General features: G+C 40.4%; 1 protein-coding gene across 2 annotated transcripts in view; it reads left to right on the top strand.

Annotated features, from left to right (window-relative positions):
* RHOBTB3 (Rho related BTB domain containing 3) overlaps window positions 1–8,430 on the top strand; it is a 53,788-nt gene extending 45,358 nt beyond the window's left edge. For both annotated transcript variants that reach the window (XM_028149877.2, XM_008144527.3), the window contains exon 12: window positions 5,333–8,430. In XM_028149877.2, the coding sequence (XP_028005678.1) occupies window positions 5,333–5,448 (116 nt within the window). In that variant the 3' untranslated portion in view covers window positions 5,449–8,430. The remainder of the gene's footprint in view (window positions 1–5,332) is intronic.
* The last annotated feature ends 7,386 nt before the right edge of the window (window positions 8,431–15,816 follow it).

The raw sequence follows: 15,816 nt of genomic DNA, 5'->3' as shown, positions 1-15,816 counted from the left end.
TAAGAAATGTATCTGTTGTGTATTGTTTATAATATATAGTTCTATTGTACTAATACCTATATCTATTAAGTTCATCTATATAGGAGTTCACTGTATTACCTGCGAGTAGCAATTATTTATGGATCAAAGAGGGTTGCAAAACTTAAATGTGCAGAGAAAATATGTGTAGTGTGATTTTTAAGATAAATTATAAAAATTAAAATCAATCAAAAGTTGAGCTTCTCAGTGTTACATAAGAGGAAAGAAAATGAAATAGACTAGTCATCAGAGTAGATGATTACTTAGATACAGTGGTTTGCTCACATTATTACCTAGAATTGATTCAAGGAATAATCAGATTAAGAGGGAAAGGAAATTAAAGATCACCTAATCAAGCAGTCTCACACTCTACACAGAGAACTCCTTGGAGATGCTTGAAGGTCTTCTGGGGTGGGGTGGAGAGTGGGGAGTGAGAGAGGGAAGAGGAAGGAGCCAAGAGAAGTAGAGGGAAGACAAGGCTACGGTTGTGCTTCTTGGATATTTTCCTCACACCTTCAACCAGAGTAATTCCACTTTTATCTGCTTTATATCTTAGCCTTCCACATAAAATCTTACTTGTATAAGAGAATCTGCTGCTAAAACAAAGTGAAAGTGCCTGGTTTCATTCAGCTCCTTGTACAGTTAAGGAAACCAAGAAATAGTCAGTTTTTGGCAGACGCCTTGACAGACATTCATAGCCAGACAACAAACATTGAATGGCGAGTGGAAGCCTCTTTAATGTAGAATTCAACTCCTAGTGCTGTAGAGTAACAAAACAAATCAAAGCAGCACAGCACAAACCATCCACTTTGTGCAAGAAAGAAACAAAAAAGCACATTCTGCTTGCTGTTCGTATAGACATTCTTATACAGTTATTCGTTCAGAAGTCAATTAAAATGAAATGAAGGAACATTTCGATTTCAGAACTACCTTCATTATGCTACCTCAGGTCACCTTCACTTGTAAACAAAAAATAAGGTTTATTTTCCACTTACTATATTGTATAAATGCATGATACACATGGAGAATGCTGTTACAACCTAGGAGAAAGATGCCCTGTAAGTCCTTTGAGTTATTAATTTTTATTTGATTACTTATACAATTACCTATAAAGGATATATGACCCCCTGGCATAGTGAAAAGCAGGGCCCGAGGGTATAGTTTGAAAAGGCGCGGTAAGAAGATGAGGCTGTGTCGGTGATTTTCTGTGTTCCTTTGATGGGAATGAAAGGGTGTCACGAGTGCTCTGGATCCGTGGTGCCTGCTTATGTCCAGGGCCTGCAGTGATCCTCCTGTTGGGCAGGAAAACCCCCTGTGGGTAAGGGAGAATTTGATAGTCTAAATAGATGGTCACAAACTGGTAGTCTGTTTGGACCACATGGTTTTTGTTTGTTTGTTTTAAATTGAGTGTCAACATTTAAAAATTGTAACGTGTTACATTAAAAAAATCTAAATTTTTGGCTTCTTTTGAAAAGTTGAAGATCTGGCTACTCTGGCCCATCTTCCCACACAACAACCACCCAGAACTAAGCAGTAGCTGCCATGTCTTCCAGAGTGTCACAGTCACCTCTCCTCCATATTGCCTTACACCTGGCCCACGTCACAGGGTCACTTTAAGTTCAAAGGGTTCTTGTCACAATCACTTCAGAGCTTTCTTAAAGAATTGCCTATTTTAGTTTGAAAAATTATTACTGGAATTCTGCAAATTGTTTTAACGGAGAATTTTTCTTATTTAGGGGTGTTTAGAAATTGAAAGGTGAGACTGGAAAAGATCTCTTGTCAATTCTAGCACTAATGCATCAGAACTCAGTGAAATAGCTCATTAAATATTAGACGTTTTATAGACTGGACTCATGAAAGCAAACAGCAGTGCATAGGAATATGTTACCGTTGGCATTTATGGAGCCATTATTCTCACAGCTAGTTTAATTTAGCTGAATATTGTGTTATGTATTTTACTAGAGACCCGATGCATGAAATTCGTGCAAGAGTAGACCTTTGTAGCTGCGGCTGCCTCGATCCAGCGGCTGCAGCCCTGGCTTCGTCCCAGAAGTCTAATTAGCATATTATGCTTTTATTATTATAGATACTATGGAGTTTTTTTGTCTTGTTTGTTGTTGTTGTTGGCCAGAGCTCATCTGTAATAACATTTTTTCAGTTATTTTATCTTAACTAAGGGAGTAGTTTTATGTCACCTTTGCTTCTTAGTGAAACGTAGAACTAATTTTCCTGAGTAGCTAGGTCATTTCTCTTTATTCAGGCAAGACCTTGTTAATCCAAATTACAATAGTTGAGGTCAAACAGTAGATGGAGAAGTGGAAACTGACTTAGCAGGAGGAAACCTGAGTTCCCACAGAAGGGAATACTGATAAGAAACAAGCTTATTCACCCAGGGAAATACCAAAAACCTTAGAAATTTGAGGTACCAGGTATTTTAGAAAGTGGGATGAGGCTTGGGGCTGAAAGCAGTAGATTTACTTTCATGTTGATTAAGAAGCTTTTGCCATACACAATACCACCCAGGCATGAATTTTGTGCACTCGGGCGGCGGGGGGGCGGGGGGGGGTCTCTCAGCCCAGCCTGCACCCTCTCACAGTCCAGGAGCCCTCGGGGGATGTCCGACTGACGGCTTAGACCCGCTCCCCATGGGCCTGAGCCGTCAGTCAGACATCCTTAGCGCTTCTGCGGAGTCGGGAGAGGCTCCCAATACCGTCACTGCGCTCGTCAGCCATGAGCCCGACTCAGGGCTTCTGGCTGAGCAGTGCTCCCCCTGTAGAAGCGCACTGACCACCAGGGGGCAGCTACTGCATTGGGCATCTGCCCCCTAGTGGTCAGTGCATGTAATAGCGACCGGTCGTTCCGCCATTCGGTCTATTTGCATATTAGCCTTGTATTATATAGGATAACTGAGGATTAACAGATATTTGAGGCAATATCCAACCTGAACGATAGATACCCAAACCAAGACACAATGAATAAAATCAAGAGAGAAGTGAATAGGAAAAACCTACAGTCTTTCCACCTGTGTTACTTTCCTGTGAGTCTTTATCCCGTGTGGTCTTTACTACTCACACAGAACACTTCACTTTTGACACTTCTGATCACCAAATGTGTGGGGTTTTACCCCACAGCAAGCAGTTCTTCCCACCACCAGCTATGACCTGGTGATAGTGAGAGTGCCAGATCCCACAGGTTAAGGGCTCAGTCCCACAAGACCATCCCCCACCCCACTTCAGACACCAGTCCAAGTCCAGTATTTCTGAGCAACTGGTATAGATCAGAGGTTCCAATGACCCCCTCCACGGGTTCAGTTAACTTGCTAGATTGGCTCACACAAGGCAGGGATGCACTTACTTAAGTTTACCAGTTTCTTAAAGGATACAGATGAATAGCTAGATGAAGAGATACATAGGGAGAGGTCTGGGGGGTCCCGAGTGCAGGAGCTCATGTCCAGTGGAATTGGAGTATATCACCCTCCCCGCACGTGGATGTGTTCACCAACCTGGAAGCTCCCTGAACCTCGTACTTTGGGGATTTTTATGGACACTTCATTTATGCAGGCATGATTGGTCATCAACTCCATTTTCAGTCCTTTTCCTTCTTAAGAGAATGGTGGGGTCAGGAAGGGGGGATGCTGAAAGTCCAAACTTCTTTTTTAAAAAAAATAATATATTTTTATTGATTTCAAAGAGGAAGGGAGAGAGAGATAGAAACATCAATGTTGAGAGAGAATCATTGATCCCCTACTGGGGATCAGGCCTGCAATGCGAGCATGTGCCCTTGACTGGAATCGAACCCAGGACCTTTCAGTCCACAGGCCAATGCTCTATCCACTGAGCCAAATCAGCTAGGGCCAAACTTCTAATCATGTCTTTTCGATGACCAGCCCTCATCAGGAGCCCACCCAGAATTGCCTAATTAGAATAAAAGATGATAATACCACCCAGGAAATCACAAGGCTTTCAGGAGCCTCTGTGTCAAGAACTGGGTGCGGAGACCAATATATATTTTCTATTATCTCACAAGAAGGAACTTAGAGGAATAAAGAGACACAAGAGCACAAGGAGTAGAAGAAAACAAACAAAAACCTTTAAAATTAATATCCTCAAAGCATAAGAGACAGCTATAAAAAGCAGGGATAGAATGTTACAGTTGTAAAGACGGGGAGTAGAATGGTGGTTTCCAGGGACAGAGGGGGCAGGGATAGCGAGTTGTTGTTTAATCGGCACAGTTTCAGTTTTGCAAGATGGAGCGTCTGGTGCTTGGTTGCACGACAACATGGATGTATTTAACACCACTTATCATACACTGTGCACTTAAAAATGGTCAAGATGGTTCATTTTATTTTACGTATATTTTACCACAATTTTCAAAAAAGCAATACAAGAATAGGAAGTCATTTTTGGACATTACAAAGATGATAGCAAAAAAAAAACCCAAAAATAATCTAAAGTAATGATATCTCCCAGAAAGAAGGACAAAAAGACCGGAAAGAAAAGTTAAAAAAAATAAATAAAAATGGAGGCTCAATCCAGGAAGTGAAATATCTGAATAATAGAAGTTAATACAGATAATACTAGTAAAAAACAGTGGGGAAGAAATTATCAAGAAATAATACAAGGAGTTATCCCAGGAGTGAAGGCCTTGAGACAGCAGATTGAGAAGATCTGCTCAGTGCTGTCTCCAGCACTCTGTAGCAAACCAAATTACGAATTGTGTGTGAGGAGATGAAAGACGTTTCATCACAAGCAAGGTCTCAAAAATACTTCTTATGTGCCTGCCCTTTTCAGGAAGCTAAGAAAGCTTCTGCTTCACCCAAACTAGAGAATCGACCAAGGGAAGGACCTGGCGTCAGGAGTGCCTGGACCAACACGAAAGCATGAAGCAGGCCTAGGAAGCAATAGGGTACAAGTTCGGGAGGAAAGGGTCTCCAGGGCAACACCCCCAGCCCTGCAGGGATGGATGGGCTACCTGATCACTCTGGCTTGGTGGGAGACAGGACAGAGGGGACTTTAAAAGCGTTTGGGAGGTTGTGTTAGTTACAAAAGAAAAAGAAACAATTACATGAAAAAAAAAAGTTTTATATATATAAACACATTATCAAATACTACTTGATGAAGTGATGGAAAGATGTATCCTGATGACTGATTTAACCAAAGTTGTATTTAATGATTTTGGAAGGCTTGAGGGAAGAGTAAGGAGTATATAGAAGAGCGTGGATGTCATCCATTCAACAGGAAGCCAATAATTCATACCTAAACTCGATCCCAAATAAAATATGTTCAATTAACTTTTTTTTTTCTAAAAATTTTAGTGGAAGAACGCAGTTTCGTTGAAAAGCACAGATGGCCATCGAATCTGTACTTGAAGCAGCTTGCGGAATACAGGAAGTATATTCACTCCCGGAAGTGTCGTTGCTTAGTCATGTAACCTGGCACTTTTATGTACACACACTTTTAAAATTACTATCATTATGAAGAATGGGATACCTCTGCGTACCAGTAAAATTCTTGTGACCGAAACATGGGCGTTAAAATATATATATATGGATGTGGCGTGGGGGCGAAAGTCACCATAAAGCTTAATGTGTTTACTAGCTCTCCTTGAAAAAACAATGATCGTGATCTTAAAAGGGAACAAAATATACTACACGCTAAACCTAGGCTTCACATAGTGTATAAAGCGGTTGTGCAGCTACTTATTCCCTTTAAGATGACCTGTTGCTTTGGCGATATTAATTCCTCTCCCAGTTAAGAAACGTTGAAATGTTTTAGAAATCATGTAGGATTAATACGGAAATTTCATCATGTCTGATTAATGGCTTTGTTAAAATTAGGGGCATGTAGAGACCCAGTGTGACTGTTTCTATAATGAAAAATCTAGGGGACGACTGATCAATCAGAGACTCCAGAAGTCGAATTTTGCCTGACATTTTGAATGTGAAATGACACCTGTTTTCACATCCGTGTTGGAACCATCAAAAGAAAAAAATTCTGTTTTTCGTCTGAACAACCCAACCGAGCCACCTTGTCTCTGCCCTGGGATTCAGATTAGGTAGGAAACCTAAGGCAGGATGATGGGATGGCCAGGGAACTGTGTGGTCGTAGAGGGTCAGAGCTTAGAAGGGCCCCTGCTTGGTTCCATCTTGAAATTCATAACAATGTTTGAAGAAGGGCCCTGCCTTTTCACTTGGTGCTGTGCCTCCAAAATTAGGTCTGTCTTGTCGGGGGATATGGACTGTGTTTTCTTGCTCAGACATCATTGTTCCTGAAAGTAGAAAAGAGGCACCGATGCCGAGGGAAGAGAAGGAGGCTTTCTGGAGGGAAGAGGGCGTGTGGGGTTCTGGGAGCTTTGGGGAAATGTGTTCCTCCCAGGGCCTCTGCCACCGCGACTAGCGAGTGAGAGGTGTGTGTGTTGTGTTGTGTTGTGTTGTCTGTAAGACACGCACAGTTCTGGCTCTGTGCCAGATGAGCCAATACTTTGTGGATCTTTCTGTAGGACCCGGATATTGGTAAAACCGACTGACCACCGTGACTTTTATACGTATTTACGAAGATGCTCATAGAAAAACGTGCTTTTTAGAGAATTTGCTATCGAAGGCTCAAGATGTTTTTGTTTTAGTGTATTTACTAAGATTAGGATGTCGGTGGCTTGAATTATTTGAATTCTTTTGAGGACCGCAAAGCTATTTGATGAGGAGTAGCATGAGTTTTGTCCTTCAAGATTACCCAGTAAGTTAAAAGAAAGGATATAAGTGAAGTACTTGTTCCATGTAGAGAAAACGGTACTAGGATAGAGGACAGAATTCTAGTTTCTCTTGTGTTTCATGTCAACAGAAATAATTACACGAGCAGAGAGAGAGAGAAAACCAGATTACTGTGTTATTGTTGGCATCATTTTCATCTGTAGTAAAATTCAGTATTGGATATATGTATTTTTTAATTTTCAATTACTTTAGAATACATATAGTTTCCCAACTGTCCAAAGGTTTGATTAAACAGTTTGACGCTATAGTATTAGAATCACATACAGTTAGTCCTTGGATGTATACCAACACTGTCAGAGAGGAAAAATAAAAATTCTCTACATATTTCTCCCAAGAAACCGGATTTTAACTGAATTGTGTTTTAACTGAATTGTGTTGATGAAGATTACTGGAATGCATTTTATGTCTTTTTGAATTTTAATCACTTGAGCTAATCAACTTGGTAAATCCCAGTGGGCATGCACTAGCATGGTAAAGAATAGACACTGTAGTGGATTTCCAGAAATTCATTCACTTTTAAGAACTTTTAAAATGCAGTGACAGCATTTTATTCTTCATAAGCATATGCTTACCCCTATATGAATTAGAGCACTTAAAATTCTAAATCAGTAACTTTTAATCTAGGAAATTGAAACATAAAAGTTCTAAAGCAAAATATATTCTTGCAAATACAATTTAACATTTAAATGTACTACATATAGGTTTTAGGTCGTTCGATTGGAGCTGAGTGTGGAAGTTGATGCTCTGTTGGTGTTCAGCATGTAGTTTTTATTATAAAAGTTCTTTACCACCTGTGTGAGCGACTCAAACACGCAAATGTCATGGCTCTTCAGAGCTGCTCAGAATAGTAATCAAATTAGTTTTGAAATCTAGATTAAAATATTTGAATTCACTCAATTTAAAATAACAAGACATTATAAAATAATCTCTAGCTATCTTGGAGAAATGAGTACTCTTTTGGTTTTGGTTTTAATTGAAAGATTATTTCTATATGAATGTGTGCTCTGTGCTCATCTCTGCTTCAATATATTTACCAATCATTTTAATTAGAGAAGAGACTGTATGGTAGAGCTAAGGCCTTCTCTTTCTGGGCCAGGTTTTCACCTTATGTAACCCTTTGTATACTTCTGGCTACTTGTGTCATACTGTAGAAAAGCTGGCTTGTAATATAGAAGTTTCAGCAACATAACTGAAATTCATTTAGTCCAAGCCAGCATGGTGGCTTTATATTGGGCTGTAGTAGAAAACTGAAGATTTGGATAAATTTGACTTTCAAGACAGATAAACTTTTCAACTATTATTTTTAAAACTACACTACACTGATACAGTTAATTATACAAAAAAAGTCCTCAAGAGTATTTTATTTTATTTAAAGCATCTGTTTAATTAAATCTTTAATAATTTTGCAAAGAAGGATATGTGTGTATTTTAATATAGCCTGATCTGAATTTATATGTTTTTAGCTTTAGTATTTAACATTTTGTAACAAATAAACCTTTTTTAAAAAATAAGTTTACCACAGTGTTCTATCATTATTTTATCTTGGATGTTGAAATGCTGGAGTGAATTTGGGAATACTGCCTTGTGTTTATCAATAATTATGTTTCACAAAAAATTTCCATTATGTGTACAACTTTTAGAATATTGCTGATATTGTAGATGATTCATATGCGTGTAATGAAATAAATTTATAACTTCTATAGAAAATTATATTTAGCAGCTATTACCACAATTTCTCCTAACAATATAACTGTCTTTACTTAGAAAAAGTGCTTTGATAATTCTTTAGCATAGAAATGAGCCTTCTGCAGGCTTGAATGTTGGCTCTGCATAATGGACTTAAGAATTTGGAACTTTTACCCTGGCCGGGTAGCTCAGCTAGTTAGAGCGTAGTCCTGCTATGCCAGGGTTGCAGGTTCTATCCCCATCAGGGCACATACAAGAATCAGCCAAGTGGAACAATAAATAGATGTTTATATCTCTCTCTCACTTCTTCTTTCTTTCTCTCTCCTTTTCTCACTCTAAAATCAATCAATACATAAAAATTTAAAAACATATTTAAAAGTTTTTAAAAATATTTTTATTGATTTTAGAGAGGAAGGGAGAAGGAGAGCGAGAGAAACATCAATGCTGACAAAGAATCATTGATTGGCTGCCTCCTGCATGCCCCCGATTGGGGATCAAGCTGCAACCCTGACTGGTCAACCACTGAGTCATGCTATCTGGGCTATTTAAAAGTTTAAAAAAAAAAATAGAAGAAGAATTTGGAACTTCTCAGAGCTGAGGAGCACAGATAGGAGCAGGAGAGAGACCAGGAAGCCCTAACACGTGGATAGATTGTGCACTATATATTACAACCTCTCCCCAGGCTTCCCACATTGTCAGTAAAGGCTACTGTATCCATAAAGTCCTCCACAGTTGCTTTGGAATAGTGTTCCTGACACAAATCTGACCTGGGAACACACTCTCCTCGAAGACAACTGTTGCCTATGGAAGAACCTTCACAGTCCTCATTGCCTTTCATAACCTACCCCATCTTTTCTACTTTGACATTCGGGACTGTTCATCCAGATTATCTATATACTTGCACACCTCGTACACTTCCTGTGGCTTGGTTTGGGTTCCCATCCCCTGTCTACTTTGCAAACTCTTGCATATCCTGTAAAGCCCAGCTTAAAAATCCTATCTCTTTTGCTTTCTATGACTCTCCCAGGAAGAATTAGTTGCTTGTACATGTGTCTTTATTAGCTCTTTTTTTTTTAAATTTTATTTTAGAGAGGGAGAGGGGGAGAGAGAGAAACATCAATGATGAAAGAGAATCATTGATCAGCTGCCTCCTGCACGCCCCCTAGTGGGGATTGAGCCCACAACCCAGGCATGTCCCCTTGACCGGAATCGAACCCGTGACCCTTCAGTCTGCAGGCCGATGCTCTATCCACTGAGCAAAACCAGCTAGGGCTTTCTTAGCTCTTTTGTGGTACTTATTGCCTATTAGGTATTGGTGGTCTCTACTGGGCAAGAACTTGAGAGCAGGGACCATGTCTTGATTTTCTTTGTGAACCACTCTCCAACCTTCCACTAAGCACAGGGACTGACTCAGGCTGTATGTTAAATAAATGGCCCTGAAAAGGCCAGCTTGCCTCAGCTGGAATAGACAAAACTTGCAAATGCAAATGAAAAGTATGCTCACACTTGAAGCTCTGTGTGCCCTGTCTCAGGAGTAGCCTGAGTTAATAGTCATGAGACCTGGGGTGACCAGGGCAGCTGGCTGGCTGGAGAGTTGATGAACATACAATGGAAAAGTGAATAAATGTTGGGCCATTGAGGGGGGTTGCAGAACATGTACAAAATGATCCTTGGGGACACCTCTGCCTGGGAGTCTCTATTGGAGATTGGGCAACAAGATGCATTTGGGGGTGCAGAAGAGTTCTTATTGGACAAAATGAGGCAGAAATGGCTTCCAGTGTTAAACATAGTGTTTGACTTCATGCAAACAATTCCATAACTGCATGCAAATGATTCCCCTGGCATGCAGCAGGCTATGTCCTCAAAACCTTAGTTGTCCGGCCTACTGTGACAGCTAAATGCTCAACAATGAGCTAATGATCAGCGTTAGTATGAGTGACTGGCTTTCTCTTTTACATGTTCAAAGCAAAGAGCTCTCTTATTTGCTCCCATTTAGGAAAACAGCACGCAATTTAGTGGCCACAGTGTATTATTTTTTAAATGAAGTGGAAAGGAGATGGGATCTCAGCCCTTCTTCCTTTGTAGGAAACCTGGCCTGAAAGATCCTCAGGGGAGTACTGTAACTCAAAAACAAACCAAAACATTTTCCCTAACGGCAGCATAGGCCCTCATCTATGACTTAGTGCCTGTCTTGTTTACAATGACAGATTTTGCTACTACCTCAGAATACTTTTTTTTTTTTTTTGCCTGAAAATGGTCTACCTTTTCGTTTTCTGCTTTTTAAAAAAAGACTCAGCTGCCCTTAAGAATTGAAAGCGATATTGAAGCACAGTCATAAATAACTAACTTTGAAGCCAAGGGCCTATAGGACAAATGTTTGGTTAAACCAGTTTTGTGAGCCCTAGGACTGCTTATGACAGACAGCAGGAAATTACTGATTAGCCACTGCCCCTCACACAGGTCTGCCTCCGGCTTCTGAGCGCTTTTCCTTTCCTCCTCCTGATTGGAGTATCTTGCTTTCCCTTCACTTTTAGTAACTTTAAGGCCGTAGGAAAATAACTACAATCCCCCCCGTTTGTGTAGATGATTTCTATTTTCATAGAAATTTCATGTCTGAGTCTGTCCCCATGGTCACCGAGGTGACAACACATTGTTGTTCTTGGGTCGTCTGTCCCCCTGGTTGGAGGAGGAGTGGGGGAGGTTTTCTCAATTTACAGAGACTTCCTCTGAAGAGCAAATTGCCTCCAAGGGAATTATGGCATATCAAAACCCCGAGAGGCCACAAATAGAAGCCCTGGTGATGCTAGGAGGGTGGATTCCAATGCTGCAAGGCCCAGGGGAGGTTCAAATGCTTAGCTTGGCCAGATGGAAGTAAAAGTTAGGACATTTCCTTGGCAAGAATTCAAATGTAAAGACCATTTAAATAAAGTAAATAGATACTGTCAAGAATTGCCTGGGCATTTTCCTAAGCTATACATCACCACCAACAACAAAGCTTTCTATTTTACAACCCTCACTATTTTAAATGAATATGGTAAGAAAGGCTGATCTTGTATGGGACTTAGTAGACGCCAGGGGTTCCTAAGCTGCCATAGGGTACCAGTCTGGACATACTGGTTGCTTGTATCTTGTATCTTCTGGCATCATTTCCAAAACATAATAGTTGCTTAAGAGACGTCTGCTAACTGTAACAGCACACAGTTGACAAGAGTTGCTAGTCTCCAAGATGACAGTGCTGACTCTGATGGCCCATGTCTGCTGAGGGCCCAGGGCGTTTAGCCCTGTGAAGAGGGATGGAGGACACTCACAGCAGAAGGGACTTCAAGGGCAGGGCCTTCAGGGAGGGGCAAGTGTGGGAGGGCTGGAGATCCAGGTGAGATATCCCAGCAGTAACTTTGAGAGACTTAGGGACCCGGGTCATGCAAGCAGAGGTGTGATGAAGTGAAATTTCTGTTATTACTGTTGGTATGAACTCCATCGGCGGGTGAGGCCTGGGGAAATTGAGGTATTACTTACTATTTCAATATTATCACTTATTGCACTGTTACTAATGCCAGGCACAATTCCTGTATTATTTCCTTTAGGAGAGACAGTAGAGTGCAGGAGAGTAGTCTGGTGGGGTGACTAAACACAAGGGTGATGAAACCAGACTGCCCGGTTTGAATCCGATCGCAGCTCCGCCTCTCACGTGTGACCTCGGACACACGAAGTGACCTCTCTGGACGTTGTTTGCTCATTTGTGAAATGGAGCTACTGGATGTAGCAACCTCATCGTTTCATTGGGAGGAATAAAGGGGGTGATACGTATACTCTTGACATTATTAGTATTCGCATTAATTAATATTATCATATAGTTCCAGCAGCCCCATGAGCCAGGTTGCTGTCAGTATCTCCATTCTAAAGTGAGCAGTGAGTAAAAGCACAAGGCCATGTAGTTAGTAAATGACAGAACTGGGAAGAACCGGAACCTGATTCCAAAACCCAAGTGCTCTACCAGCCAGCAAACAGCCCCCATAAGAATGCCAAGAAAAGGGTGCCTCCATCCAGCTGAGGCTGGGGTGGCAGCTCCCTCTGAAGGTGCTGCAACACTGCTGGTCTGTGGGAAGAGCAAACTGGACATGTCCTGGGAGAGGCACCATTGAGCTTCCTTGCAAGGATAACTCCAAGGTCAAGGAGTTATCAAGGTCATCTCTCCTCCCCTACCTCCATCCTCTTCCCTCGACTCCCTTCTCCGGAAACTGTCCCAGGGTCTAATCTGATCACCATTCTCCAAATGATAGGACTGGTTAACATGCCACCTTTGTGGTTAATGTTTGAAATAAATAACCCAAGGCTGGTGACCAGAAACAAATAGCATATCCTGATATGAAATGGTCAGAGAGAAGGGCAGCTCTCTTAATTGACGTTAATTCTCATAGTGAGAGCTCAAACCAGAGAAATTGGCATAGCCACAGGCACACATCTAGGAAGTAGCCTAACCAGGGTTTGAATTCAGTCCATGTTGCTTTTAAACCATAGAAATCTCCCCTTGGAGCAGCAATTTCATGTTCCTGGAGCAACGGTGCAGCTCAGATGGACGCTCTTCATTGAATTGTATAACTGAAATGGGTGAGTTATGTGAGCCATAGACTACGCCTAAATAAAGTTTTTGTTTTTGTTTTTGTTTTTTTAAAGAAAGAGAGAAAGGTCTGTTCCCAGGGGAAGGGTTAATCGATTGAATTGCTTGATCAGACCTAACCATGATGACTTTGGAAACTCACGGTGCACACTAGCATATTAGAGACTCTGAAACGTTCCCAGGTAAAGCTGGCAGCCTGATGGGCCTGGCAGAGCCTTCCCAAGCCTCGTGGGTGTCTCTGGGTGAATTCGACAAGCTTAGCACCTGTTCAGGCTGCTGCTGCTCTGCTGCTAGCACCCAGGACAAATCAAACATTCAGTTCCACTAACATGTCGCAGATGCTGATTTAGTACATCTGGAAGGTCCAAGGAGTAAAACTGAGTTTAGGGCCTGGTTCTGCTTACCTGCTTATGACCTTATATGACTCATCCCCACATCCTCCTCCAAGCTGGAGGTGCCCGCAGGGAGGCTGTTTCCCCAACATCATCCATTGTTGTCCCTTTCCCATGTCTCAGCGAAAGGAGAGGGGTCAAAGTTTATATGCAAAGTGAAGTTTGTTGAGGCCAAGAGCATAAGTTTTAAAATATATATATAATTTATTTTTTTAGAGCAGCTTTAAATTCACAGCAAAAGTCAGCAGAAGGTTCAGGGAGTTCCCATGTAGCCCTTGCTCCCACACTTGCACAGCCTCTCCCATTATCAGCATCCCCCACTCTAGGGCTACATAGGTCACAGTTGATGAACATGCATTGACACATTGGAATCACACAAAGTCCTCAGTTTACCTCAGGGTTCACTCTTGGTGGTGTACAGCTGCAACCTTGCTATAATTGCTCATTAGTTCCTGAAGGGTTTTTTTCCCTCAGTCTTTGGATTTTTTACATAGATGATTGTGTCATCTGTGAACAAGGAAAGTTTTAGTTCTTCCTTCCCAGTCGGTATACCTTTTGTTTCCTTTTCTTGTCTTACTGAATTAGCTAGAATTTCCAGTGAAATGTTGAAAAGGAATGGTGAGAGGGGACATTCTGGCCTTGTACCTTGTACCTGATCTTAGTGAGGAAGCTTCCAGTTTCTTACCATTATGTATGATATTAGCTGTGAGGTTTTTTTTTGTAGATATTCTTTACCAAGTCGAGGAAGTATCCCTCTATTGTTAGTTTACTGAGAGTTTTTACCATGAATGAGTGCTGGATTTTATCAAATACTTTTTCTGATATGATCTATTGATATGATCATGTGATTTCTTTGGGTTACCCTGTTAATGTGAATGGTTGTAATTAATTGATTTTCATGTGTTGAATCAGTCCTGAAAATCTGAGATAAGTCTACTTGGTTGAGGTATATAATTCCTTGTATGTGTTGTTGGATTTGATTGGCTAATATTTTGTTGAGAACTTTGGCATCTGTATTTATGAGAGATATTGGACTGTAGGTTTTTTATGACGTCTTCTCTGGTTTCAGGATTAGGATAATGCTGATCTCATAGAATGAATTCAAGCCTTCTGTTTCTATCCTCTGAAAGAGATAGTAGAAAATTGTTATAATTTCTTCCTTAAATGTTTGCTAGAATTCACCAGTGAATCTATCTGGGCCTGATAATTTTCTGTTTGGGGAGGTTATTAATTATTGATTCAATTTCTTTCATAGGTTTAGGCCTATTCAAATTGTCTATTTCATCTTGAGTTTTGGGAAATTGTATCTTTTAAGAAATTGGTCCATTTCAGCGAGGTCATCAAATTTGTGGGCACAGAGTTGTTCAATGTTCCTTTAATTACCCTTTTCATGTCCATGGATCGACAAGGATGTATCCTCTCTCATTTTTGGTATTAGCAATTTGCGTCCCACCTCTTCTTTTAGCCTGGTTAGAGACCTGTTGATTTCACTGATCTTTTCAAAGAACTAGCTTTTGGTTTTTTGTTTTTTTTCTACCGCTTTTCTGTTTTCAATTTTATTGGTTTATGTTCTACTTTTTATTATTTCTTTTTTTCTACTTAATCTGGGTTTAATTTGCTCTTCTCTTTATAGTTCCCTAAGCTAGAAGCTTAGATGACTGATTTTAGATCTTTTTTAATATCCGCACTCAGTGATATAAAATTTCCTCAAAGCACTGCTTTTGCTACATCCCACACATTTTGATAAGTTCTCTTTTCATTTTAATTTAGATCAAAATTTTCTTTTGAGATTTCTTATTTGACTTGTGTGTTTTGGAAGTGTTGTTCTTTAATCCTCATGTATTTTAAGATTTTCCAGGTATCTTTCTGTTACTGATTGCTAGCTTAATTCCATTGTAGTCTGAGAGCAGATATTGTATGATTTCTATTCTTTTAAATTTGTATGAATTCTATTCTCTTAAATTTGTTATGGCCCAATATGTGGTTTATCCTGGTGGGTAGTCCATGTGAGCTTGGGAAGAATGTGTATTCTGCTATTGAATATAGTCTATATAGTCTATAATGTTACATCCCATTGATTGAAGGTGCTGTTGAGTTCAATATGTGCTTATTGATTTGCTGCCTGTTGGATCTGTCCAGTTCTCAGAGGGTGTTGAAGTCTCCAACTATCATAGTGAGTTTATCTATTGTTCTTTGAAGTTCTATCAGGTTTTGCCTCATGCATTTTGGTCTTCTTTTGTTAGTCACATACATGTTAAGGATTGCTATGTCTTCTTGGAGAATTTATTCCCTCATTTTTATGTGGCACACCTCTCTTAATCCTTGGTAACTTTCTT

The sequence above is a fragment of the Eptesicus fuscus genome, chromosome 4 (genome assembly GCF_027574615.1).
Source record: "Eptesicus fuscus isolate TK198812 chromosome 4, DD_ASM_mEF_20220401, whole genome shotgun sequence".
Classification (NCBI taxonomy): Eukaryota; Metazoa; Chordata; class Mammalia; order Chiroptera; family Vespertilionidae; genus Eptesicus; species Eptesicus fuscus.
The sequence above is the reverse complement of the archived record's forward strand: the minus strand, read 5'-3'. Positions and strand labels throughout refer to the sequence as shown.